This window comes from Pleurodeles waltl, chromosome 8, assembly GCF_031143425.1.
Source record: "Pleurodeles waltl isolate 20211129_DDA chromosome 8, aPleWal1.hap1.20221129, whole genome shotgun sequence".
NCBI classification, from domain to species: domain Eukaryota; kingdom Metazoa; phylum Chordata; class Amphibia; order Caudata; family Salamandridae; genus Pleurodeles; species Pleurodeles waltl.
In genome coordinates, this window is record NC_090447.1 from 370760739 (window position 1) to 370773402 (window position 12664).

Genomic DNA, 12664 nt, shown 5'->3' on the forward strand with positions numbered 1-12664 from the left:
TGGGAATGTGTAGTGCACTTTACTAGGGACTTATAAGTAAATATTAACATGTTTAAGGCACAGAGCGCATGTACTTTAGCACCGGTAGCAGTGGTAAAGTGCCCAAAGTCCTAAAGCCAGCAAAAATGAGGTCATCAAAACAGATAGACAGAGGACAAGAAATTAGGGGAACCTACACTATGGTTACCAGGTCTAACAGTGTCTTTATTTCCTGCTCATGCACCCACGTTCTGCCTGAAAGCAGCATCACCACACTACAAGCTGAGTAAAGACACAGGTCTTAATAATTAAAGGAGTGTGGGCTCAAATACATTAAAAGTAGCTGCTTTGCTGATGTAAGAAAAAGCTTCTTTATGCATGATCATTCTCTTTTTTGGACTAATGCTGCTGTTTTTTTACTTGCGTAATGCGACTCTACTAACAAGATCCCATTGCATCTGTTCTGTCCTCTGAAATATGCTCAAATTGGTGATACCCCCAATTTATATATGACCTTACCTACAAGTCCCTGGTATACGGTACGCAGGGTCTGTAAGTTATAAATGTCACTATTGGATGGCACCAACGATAGTGCTACCGACTACAGTGACAGTGAAATATTGACTGCAGACCTACCACTGTAGTCTGTCTGTGCAGTTTTACAACTAGAAATTCAACCTGTCAAAATAACCCAGTTTGAGAGACCGAACCCCCTCCTTTTAAATATCAATCTTATTGAGTAGGTAATACAGCCTATAAGGCAGGGGGCGATGTATTAAGAAGTAGGACACTAAAGCAAGGTTAGCTGTTCCACTGGAAAGCACTGCAAAGCATTATTACATTTACATAATACATAATGGTGTGGGGAAATGTCATGGTCCTCTGGCAGGAGGTTTATCTAGGCTGTGCCTTGGATAATGATTAAACTCAATGAGACCCACATAGTCACAGGCAAATGTCAACTGACATCAGGGCCAGGCCCTGTCTTGGCTACCAAGAGGGAGCGGAGCAGCCCCCAGAATTGATGTGAAAAGACCACAGAGGAGGGGTTTTTCATTTTCCTTTGCCACACCTTTGGGGTGGGCAGGGAGCTCTGCAAAACCAATGAAATGTTTTATCATTTTGGTTTTTGGTACAGCAGGGCACTGCAAGATGGATTGCAGTAGGGCAAACAGGAGCTGCTGCAAAAGTGGGTAGGGTTACTCCTGGGAACATTTTCCCTAATGGTTAGGGTGGGACAGGGAGTCCCTGACTTACAGACTAGTGCCAGTTATAAATGTGGCACCCCTGGGCACTTTTGTTAGCACACTTCTGGACCCTTGGAAGACAGACGAAGGATTGTACCTGCTTGTGAAACCTGTAAGGAGATCTATAAAGCTTGCCTGCTTCCACTCGTACCCATGACAAAGAAGAAGTGGACATCCAGGGTCAGTTGGTTCACCTTCTGTTAGGCTCCAGGGACATAACAAGGTTCTAGAAGCCTTCTTTGTGAAGAGACCAGCAGACCACTTACAACTGGACTGCCTTTAACCCTGCTGATAGTCACCATTGGAGTGAGTCTTGACCCCCAAGTGCTGTTTTTGAGTTCCTGGGACCCTTGAATGTGTTACAGTGTACTCCTCCTATCATACTGAGAAACCTGGGACTTAGCTCATTTTTGGCTCCAAATACTTCTGAAGGACTGGGGGAAAGGGGTGTTGCTGGTGATCCAAAGATTCAGGTTCCTTATCCTCAGAGCTTTTCTGCAGTAGCAAATCCATTTTATTGGGACATCACAAAGAAGGGATCCGGCATCAAGGGGCCCTGTTCAGCTGCAGCTTGAGCCTTGGCCCACTGGAGGAACTCAAGCTCCAAAAAAATGAACTAGGTCCAAACAATCTTCACCGGGTGAAGGAAGCAAAAGTAACTGGCAAGGGGCCTTGCTTGGGCAGTGAGTTCTGAATTTCTCCCACTGTAAACTTTGAAGTCAAAAGTAAATTACATTGTCCAACATCTTTCTGGCCTTGTGAAACACTTCTTAGCCTCAGGGTGCTGCCTTACCGTGCTGAGGAATTTTGATTTCCATTACAGGGATTAAAACAAAAGGTAAAACTTCTGACCAGGACAAACCAGGTTTCTGTGTCCAGCATGCATTCCATTGCAGTCGCAATTCAAACTTGAAGAAAATCAGATCTCAGAGTCCCCTTATTGTTGTTTTGTCATTTTGATGTCATTATGTCCACTAAATTATTCTCTAGTTTTATAAATTGGAGTGGGATTTTATTGTGTTGTGTTTTCAACTGTTTAACTGTTTTGTTTCTTGCTAATGCTTTAAACATTTTCTTAATTTTTGTCTGTCGACTCTGTGCCTTAGCAAGCAGGGGTTGAGCTCAAGTGTAAATTACTAAAACATTTGGTGGATACTACAAGAATAGTGATCCTACTACTTGCGGTGTCCTACCCAACAAATAAGCTGAAGTTGAGGGTATCACTGGCTGCTCCTGGAAAGAGTGTGATTCAGTGTGAAACTGCATTTGCTAAAGCCAAACGACTGGGACCTAAATTAGCCAGATTATAAGCATTCATTCATCTGAACATCTTTTTATCATTACCCCCTTAAGTACAAAAATATCTAAACTTCTGTCAGATACATAAATACCCTCATACCAAGCTGAAGGTCGACAGATAATGCGAAAGATTACCTCAAGGTCTCTTTGGATCATAACACTATTTGGAAAACTGTTTGGGTAGATTTCTATAGATTTTAAATCTTTTATATTTCATTCTTGCTGTAAAATTGTGATAATAAAGAGACAGAATAATATTGATGCTGAGCACCTACATGAATAATATTTCAACATTCAGACGTACACTTTAAATAGTTGTAATAAACAAACAGGAAATATAAGTTTACACTTACCATTGTCTTCTAAGTAAGCTAAGAGGATGCATCTTGACTCTGTTCCATCCATAGTATAATCCAGGGGAATGTTTCCATTTACATCCTGCAGAAGTGCATTAGCTCCAGCCTAGGTTAATGGAACGAGCAAAATTAATGGAAAGTCCTAATTTCAGCATATATTGATGATAAATGTATTATACTTGCATGCACATAATACAAAGTGAGTGACTATGACAAATGTAACAACACATAAAGTAGCTATTCAAAAGTAGCGAGCGATGATCCTTGTTGCTCATATATAAACACCCTGTCCTGTTCTAAGTCTGTGCTAAGTCCATAGCAGAATTGTTTTGTAGAAATCAAACGCATGCTTGACATTCGATAATGGCGAACTGTGTTATATTTGGTACCACTCATTACAGTACGAAAATACGTTTCTATGGTTTCCAGGCGTGTCACGGAATGGAGAAAAGCCTGTCTGTTTGTCTCAATCTTTAATTGCAAGTAACACTTCTTTACTCTGCTTTAAACCACACATGTGAAATGCTACTCGGTACATTGGAGCTCCACTTGTATTAAAGGTGCACATCAGAAACAGTTTCTGGACATATGTCCACAATTGTCATGCTCAATACTCTGTGACTCTCGCATGTAAATAATTGTTCAATTTCCAGTTTGTCGCGGAACTCATACATGCTATTAGACCCAATTCAGACGGGAGACTCCTGATTTTGAAGCCAAAAATTCCAATATTTTGTCTCTCCCCCACCTGAAATTGCCTTTACTTCAATAGAAGTACATCCTCGATTATTTAAAAAAAATCTGTCCTTTCCTCTTATAAAATGTTGTCATGTATGCAGACTAACATAATAATGCATACAGACTATGGCCCTCATATGACCCTGGCGGTATTTTGGAGTAAAGTACTGCCAACAGGCTGGTGGTACTCTTCCCCAAAATATGACATTGGCGGTTTGGCTTAAGCCAAACTGCCAATGTACCACTCCATCCACCAGGGCGGTAACAGCAGCCGGGCTGGAGACTTCAGTCTCCAGCCAGGTGGCCGTCACTGTCCCACCCGCTGGATTATGACCCCGCCTACCGCCATGTTTTTAGTGGCTTCCTGACCTCCCTCCCACTCCCCAGAGTCATCCCTCGCCCTCCCCCTCCCACTCCAGAGCCCCCCACGACATACACGCACATTGACGCACCAACATACACACGCATACACACACTCATACCCACATTCACCCACGCATGCATACATCCATTCACACACACATCCATATCCACTGGCATACATACTAGCACACATGCATTCACACAACACAACATACATGCACACATGCATTCCACATGCCATACACCTGCATGCACCCACACAGAAACATACGCCCCCACACATACACACAACAGCGCCCTTCCTTGTCGGAGCAACCGACTTACCCGCTTGCAGGGGGTGCTCTGGCAGGAGACGGGACGTGGCGCTGCTGCTAGCAGCGGCATCCGCCAGCGGAACACGCCACGGCCGTATCATGTGTCAGCAGCGCCACCTTACCACCGTCCGCCACCATGTCCGCAGCTGGAAATTCCGCCAGCCTTCTGTCAGAATTCTGGCTACGGTCATAATATGGCAGATGGTAGGTAGCGGCAGCAGCGGTGTTTTGGCGTCCGTCGCCACTGCGGTAGGCGGTCATTAACGCCATTGCCATAATGAGGGCCTATATCTGTTAGAAATTGGGTCTCTAGCTAGCAGAGATATGCATACTGTCCATGTAGGGACCACAATCCCAGTCAGATACACACTCTAAATTAACCTGTACTCATCCTCTGGTAGCTTGGCACAGAGCAGTCAGACTTAACTTAAGAGTCAATATGTAAAGTATTTGTGCAACACACAGTAACACAATGAAAACACCACAAAATGACTCCACTCAGATTTAGAAAAATTGGGAATATTTATCTGAGTAAAACAAGACCAAAAACAACACAAATCCAATCAGTATAATTTGAGATATTCATTTTTAAAGATTAAAACAAAAAGTGCTTAGAAGTCACAAGCGGTCGAAAGATTACTTGAGGTTGCAATGACCAGTGCAAATCCATTGTTCCGGCTGACCACGATGGATGGTAGGCTGGCTACAAAACCCATGGTGGGTCAGCTGAAAAAGTAACTTGGCTGGAGGAGGCATTGACAAGCAAATGTGAAAGCCATGCAGTTATATTTCCCACCCAGTCAAGTCTTGGGTTGGCATCGAGCTCCATACAGATGAATGCAATGTGCCGTCACCGAGCCACACAGAGCATCTTCATCAGGCAGTGCAGGCTGTGAATCCACTGCCATTGAACAGCCTCTGCCTCAGCGTCGAAGGGGTGATGCGTCAGTTCTGACTGACACATTGTGATGATGGATCCGTTTTTAGCACAAAGCAGCTGCAAAACCCACTTCTAAGGTCCAGGACAGGAGGGGGGCACCTCAGGCAAGGGTAGGACTCACAGATGGCAGAGTCCAGCAGCTGTAGGAGAGCTGCTGGAAGTCTTTGATGTCCCAAGGACTACAGAAGAACAGGGGGCAAGCCAGCAAGCCCTTGGAGTCACTCTATGTTCAAGCGAGAAGGGTCCAATCATTTTTCCTCAGCAGGGCAGAGATCAGCAGGGCAGCTCAGCAAAGCAGGTCCTTAGAACAGTCAGTCCAGACAGTTTGGCAAACCTTACAGCAAAGCAGTCTTTACTCCAGTAAAGTTCATCCCAGGCTCGGCTAGCGGGAGGGAAAAGGGGCGGACGGACCGTGGTGGGGAGGGGGATACCAAAAAAATATATAATAAAAAAATAAAACGTACCTTTTTTCCACGCTGCAAGGCTCCATCCACTCTGCTGCATCGTTGCAGGCACAAGCTCCCAGACTGTCCTGAGTCCAACCCTATGACTGCTCTCATGCTGCTGGCAGCATGAAAGCAGCCGTAGGATTGAACGGTGTGCCCAGCCATGGTGCTGCGGGGCACAGTGGGAGCCTCTGCCTGCTCTCTCCAACTTGGCACTGCATTGCCAGGTTGGAGAGAGCCTAGTGCATATGTATGTTTGGCTGACCATCTACATGCACACAGGAGTGCTGTGCACTCCCCCTTTGTCACTGTCACATCCATGGCCCGCTCCCTATAGTAAAACCATAATAAACAGAGTTTATTATGTTTTTACGATAAAGGTTTTGCAGCTGCTGCTGCTGGAGGGCCGGTGGCAGGGAGTGATGCTCCCCAAAGCCACCCCTGCCCAGATCCAGTAGTTTACTGATTTGGTATGGGTCAGTTTCTATACCTTAATACCAGTTTATGCTTTTATACCAGTTCTAATGCCCTTTAAAGTGGAAGTGACTTCAAAGCAGCTCCTTGAATGGCACAGGTCCCCCTTTCATCCCAGCCCTGGCTACAGACTATCATTAGGGAGTAATCAGTACTGTGGCCCTCATTACAACCCTGGCGGTCGGTGTTAAAGCGGCGGTAACGACCGTGGCGGAAACCGCCAACATAGACAGCCACTTTAACACTCCGACCACCACGACGGTACAAACAAACAGCGCAGCGGTCACCGCCAACAGACAGGCGGAAGATAATGTACCGCCCAACCTATCAGAAGATGCCAATCCGCCACCTTTTCCAGGTTGGAACCAACGTGAACAAAAACATGGTGGAAACAGGACTTGGAAGGGAAAACACTCACCTCTCCACACCCCACGAGGAATCAGGACGCCATGGAGCCAGAACTCCAGATACTCCCTGCAATGGTATTCCTGCTCCTCTATCAGGAGCACCAAAGACGGCGGCGGCGACGACCACGGTGAGTACTGCACCTACAACACAGGGAAGGGGGGAGGGAAAAGAGAGTGACACACACACACGCAACATGAAAAAACCCCACTCCCACCCTCACCCACAACAACATACACACAAATACATGCTGCAACGTTACATTTACACCCGCGCACCCCCCCTGGAAGAACGCAAGGACAAAAGGAGATGAGTTGAACGATTGTAATCATGAAAAATCCAGAAGTAAAAACTCGAAATACAGTGTATACAATTATGTACACCAACTACACAAGTCCAGATAGTGCACCAATTATTGTCTGTGGACCACTGGGCCCAAAATGCATGGGCGAGACCCACACATGATACCAGACTTCAAATGGAGAGAACACTGCAGGGGCATCAGATCGAAATGAAACAGGCACTTCGGGGGGAAGGGAAGGGGGGGCACCTCAGCCGGAGGAGTGTACAATGGCACTGCTCCACGAGGGGGCTCCACTGCTTTATCCTGGGGAGTGCAAAGCCACAGTCTCTCAAGTCTCTCCAGTGGGTGGTTTGCCCACTGCTTTATCCTGGGGAGTGCAAAGCCACAGTCTCTCAAGTCTCTCCAGTGGGTGGTTTGCCCACTGCTTTATCCTGGGCAGTGCAAAGCCACAGTCTCTCAAGTGGATGCCTTTCTCCACTGGTTCTGGAGGGGCATTGTGCTCAGAGTGCTTCATCCTGCCAAGGACTGCGGTAGTGGATGCCTTTCTCCACTGAAAGTGGTGCATCATGGAAGCTGCCCAGGCTCCTGGAACTGACCACCAGGCTCGGACGACTGACCACAGGGGATGGCAGCCATGTCTGCGGTGGTGCCACTGGCTCAGGATGTCGCGGGGCCGCTGGCAGTGCTTGCGGCAGGCTCTGTGGCATCGGTGCTGGCGGCGGACCCTGTGCATTGGTGCTGGCGGCGGCCTCTGTGGCAGCGCTGCTGGTGGCGGCCTCTGTGGCAGCGGTGCTTGCAGCGGGCTCTGTGGCAGCGGTGCTGGTGGTGGACTCTGTGGCATTAGTGCTGGTGGGGGACTCTGTGGCAGCGGTGTTTGCGGCGGGCTCTGTGGCATCGGTGCTGGTGGTGGGCTCTGTGGCGGCAGTGCTGGTGGTGGGCTCAGTGACTGTGGTGCTGGTGGCGGGCGCAGTGACTGCGGTGCTGGTGGCAGTGCATGTGGCGGTGCAGGTGGCGGTCTTCTCCGCCGTACAGGTTGGCGTTGACGTGGACAGAAGGTGTATCACTGGTCCCGTTGTCGGTGCCGCCATGCCCTCTCCTGACCTGCCCTTTATTTTCTGGCCCTTCCCCACCTTGGATGGTGGCGCAGCTGTCTTGCCACTATCCCCTTTCGTTTTTACTGTGCCCTTGGTGGCAGGTGTTTTCGGCTTCTCCCTCTGGGATGTGGGCAACTTTTTCACTTTTGCAGGTGGTGGAATGTCCTTGCCCTCGCTCCGTGGCACACTGGCAGCCCTGATGCTTGGCGCACTCTAATACCCCGCAGTTGCTGGCACCACTGTGCCTGGTGATGTTGTGGCTGAGGTGCTGGGTTGGGACCTGGAAAGTCTGGCCCTAGGGGACGGACGGTGGGGAGGTGTAGGGAAGAGTTCAATCTCAGCCAGGAAAAGTTTCTTAGACACACGGGTAGATGGAGTGGGTTTGGGAGTGGAGGAAGATGTAGTGGTTGTAGGAGGTGTACGTTTGCTGAATTTGGGTGAAGGTGCATGGGCTGGAGGCTGTTGTGAGGTGGATGGCTGTTGGGTGGGTGTGTACCTGCGTTTGTGTACTTTGGGAGGAGGGCGCACAGACACACTGGGAGAGGACACAGGGGATGTGTGAATGGTAGTAGGGGTGGTGAGTGCACATGAGCGGTGTGTGGTGATGGGCGTGCTGGTGATGGAGGTAGTGGCTGAAGATGTAGTCCATGCAGGTGTGAGTGGAGAAGAGACATGGAGGCAGGAGAACGACGTGGAGGAAGGGGGACACAGTGGAGGAAGTGGATGTTGGTATGTGTGCATGGGTACGATGCTTGTGTGAGTGCCTGTGGGAAGTGTGGTGCTTATGTTTGTCAGAGCCACCCTTGTGTGTTGAGGTGTGTGCATGCTGGTCTGATGGTGTGCTTGGGGTAGGCTGAGGTACAGGGGATTGGGTCTGGGTGGAGAAAGTTGGAGGGGGGAGGCTGCACACAGGGACAATGGCTGTCATCAGTGCTGAGGCCAGAGCCTGAAATGCTCTCTGTAGGGCTGCCTGGCCAGAATGAATGCCCTCCAGTTATGCATTTCTTTGTTGCAAATGCCTCTTGACACCCTGGATGTCATTCACAATGGTAGATTGCCCAACAGTGAGGGATCTCAGGAGGTCAATAGCCTCCTCAGTGAGGGCAGCAGGGCTGACTGGAGCAGGGCCTGAGGTGCCTGGGGCGAAGGAGATGCCCACCCTCCTGGGTGAACGGCCACGGGACACATGCTGAGGGGCTGCTGGGAGGGCGGTGCTGGTAGGGGGGGTGGCGGCTGTACCTGTTGATGCGGGGGGCACAGAGGGGCCTGCCACCACAAGGGAGCTCCCATCAGAGGAGGAGTCGTGTCGCTGCTGTCACTGCTTTCACCTCCTGTCCCCGCTGTGGAGCTCCCCTCGCCCTCCGTCCCACTGGTGGCTTCAGACTCTGTTGTCTCGCCCTCCAGTGCCAAGTGGGATGCAGCTCTCTCTTGCTCCGGTGCCACTGCTCCTCTGCCTGATGATGCCATTGCACACAAGAACAGAGAGACCACAAAAAGGGGGGTGGGGAGGTGGAGACAGAAGAAAGACATGTTCAGTGCATGCAATACCACTACCGTTGGCGGACACTACAGACACAGCTGCCCTTTGCACTACGCCATGCACTTATAGTTCCTAGATTAATCACATGCCCATGGGGTACAAGGCCTATGCCCGATTGCTGCACACATGGAAGTCACAGGAGCCTGACTAGGTATAGATGGCTCTTATCACTGCTGGGGTTGGGGTGCCACACAGCCTGCCTCACAAAGCGTCCTTGCCTACAAAGCTCACCCTGGCCTAGGGTAATCCACTGCCCACCTCCCCCACCCAGACATCTCGTAATGCGCGCAGAGTCAGATGGATGTGACGGTACTCACCCCCTTGTGGCTGCTGTGATGCCCTCAAGCATCCATCCAACTCCGGATACGCCACAGCCAGGATTCGGAACATCAGGGGGGTCATAGAGTCCAATGTTAACCAATGCAGGATTGTGCTGCGGTCTTCGACAGCCTACCGTGACGATGTAGAACGCCAGCGCAGTTACCTCATATCCCCTTGTCCCACCTTACAGGTCAGGCAGCCGCCATTTTAGGGGGCCACATGGCATTAATAATAACTGCGTCACACCGATCTAGGCCTTGCATACACACAGTAACAGGCACATTGCGGATTAACAAATGTGTGCTAATTACATTTTGTAATACCTCAGTGTTAGCTGACTCTCTGATCGCTGTTCTCGTCCATAGGGCACGTCCGCTGGGGCAGGTGATGAGATGGTGGCATCCTCCGGTGTACAGACTGCTTGTGGACCTGTTGACAATGGAAGAGAGACATGTAATAGTCACCTACAGACTTGATCGTGCAACAATCCATGAACTGTGTGCCCAGTTGGAGCCAGACCTGATGTCAGCACTCCGCCATCCCACAGGGATCCCCCCTCTAGTGCAGGTCCTGTCAGTACTCCATTTCCTGGCAAGTGGGTCTTTTCAAACTACAGTGGCCAGTGCATCAGGGATGTCCCAGCCAATGTACTCAAACGTGTTGTCCAGTGTTGTCTGCCCTGCTGAAACACATGCGCAGCTACATCGTGTTCCCTCAGGTGGAGGATTTGCCTACAGTGAAAGGTGACTTCTATGCCCTGGGACAAATCCCCAACATCATAGGTGCCATTGATGGGACACAAGTGGCCTTGGTACACCCACCCGCAGGAGTGAACAGGTGTGCAGAAACCGGAAGAGCTACCATTCTATGAATGTGCAGATGGTGTGTTTGGCCGACCAGTACATCTCCCATGTGAATGCCAAGTTTCCTGGATCAGTGCATGACGCTTACATTCTGAGGAATAGCAGCATTCCTTATGTGATGGGGCAACTCCAGAGGCACCGTGTGTGGCTAATAGGTGAGGACAAGGACCCTGTACCCTGTGAATGGTTGTCTGGGTCTGGGGTTGTCCCTAAGGGTTAGTGTGTGTCTAACAGTTGTCCCTCGACATTTGCAGGTGACTCTGGGTACCCCAACCTGTCATGGCTACTGACCCCAGTGAGAAATCCCAGGACAAGGGCCGAGGAACACTACAATGAGGCACATGGGCGAACTAGGAGGGTGATCGAATGGACTCGGCCTCCTGAAGGCCAGGTTCCGGTGCCTCCATATGACAGGTGGTTCTCTCTACTACTCACCAAAAAAGGTGTGCCAGATCATCGTGGCCTGCTGTATGCTGCACAACCTGGCTTTGCGATGACAAGTGCCTTTTCTGCAGGAGGATGGTCCAGAAGGAGGTCTTGTGGCAGCTGTGGAGCCTGTGAACAGTGAAGAAGAGGAGGCAGAAGAAGAGGATATCGACAACAGAAACGTTATCCAGCAATACTTTCAGTGAGACACAGGTAAGAAGATGTCACTGCCTCTCACATCTCATACAATTGTTAGACCTATCATAAGTCTGTCACTTTCAGCCAGTGTATGGACCCTGACTTGTCAATTTGCCTTTCCATTTCACAGATGTGGGTCCCACTGTTTGACCTCTGCTATATTACCTGATGGACAAGAGCTATGTTACATCGGTATGTTGACAATACAATTGACATTGCTATATTCCATAGTTATTGCAAATACACATTTGTGAAAGCACAGACTGACTCCAGATTGTTTTTTGATTCAAGGGTGTTTATTTCAGTGCAAATTAGTGGAGGGGGTTGTAAAAAGGGCAGGGGTGGTGGTGGAGGAATGTCCATGGCAGAGTCCAGTCTATTTGTTTCATAGGTGCATTGTCCAAAGGGGCATAGGAAGTGGAGCTAAGGCAGTTGATGGATGGACAGGGTGACTAAGTGGGACAGAAGGATAACATTCAGGGGGGTCTCATTTCCTGGTGGGGGTCTTGGCATTGTTCTCTGTCTTTTTCCTGGATCTCAGGGACTGTTTGTGGGGTGGTTCTCCATCTGCAGGGGGTGGGGTGCTGGTGTCGTGGTCCTGTAGCAGTGCCTCCTGTCCACTAGCGCCGGCGGAGGTGGTGGGCTGTTCATAATCCAGGCTAGTGTCAGGAGCCCCTTGTTGTGCCACAATGTCCCTCCTGATGTTGACAAGATCCTTCAGCACCCCTACAATGGTGACCAGGGTGGTGTTGATGGCATGCAGGTAGGGTGGGTGATGTAATAGTTAAGATTTGACTTACCAGAGTCCATTCCTCCTGGTACTCCTGCGAGGCCCTCAGGATGCAGTATAGCCAAGACTTGCTCCTCCCATGTTGTTAGCTGTGGGGGAGGAGATGGGGGTCCGCCGCCAGTCCTCTGTACTGCAATCTGGTGTCCTGAGACCACAGAACGCACCTTCCCCCGTAGGTCGTGCAACCTCTTCCTGATGTCATCCTGTGTTCTTGGATGCTGTCCCACTGCGTTGACCCTGTCAACGATTCTGCGCCATAGCTCCATCTTCCTAGCAATGGAGGTGTGCTGCACCTGTGATCCGAATAGCTGTGGCTCTACCCGGACGATTTCCTCAACCATGACCCTGAGCTCCTCCTCAGATAACCTGGGGTGTTGTTGAGGTGCCATGATGTGGTGCGGGTGATGTGTGAGGTGGTGTCGGTTGTGATGTGCGAGGGGATGTGTTTGTGTGTGTTGTCTGAGGTGCGTGGATGTTGTGTGAGTGATGGTGTTGTGAGCCTGTGGGTACTAGTGTTGTTTCTGGTGGTGTCTCTCTGTGGCCTTCTTTCTCAATTTTGGTAGTAAG

The 12664-nt window shown here is 49.7% G+C and overlaps 1 protein-coding gene across 1 annotated transcript in view; it reads right to left on the reverse strand.

Annotated features, from left to right (window-relative positions):
* Positions 1–12664, reverse strand: part of MYO16 (myosin XVI) — a 2485855-nt gene that overhangs the window by 1884286 nt on the left and 588905 nt on the right. The window contains exon 5 of the mRNA XM_069204246.1: positions 2879–2987. Coding sequence (XP_069060347.1) covers positions 2879–2987 — 109 coding nt within the window. The remainder of the gene's footprint in view (positions 1–2878; positions 2988–12664) is intronic.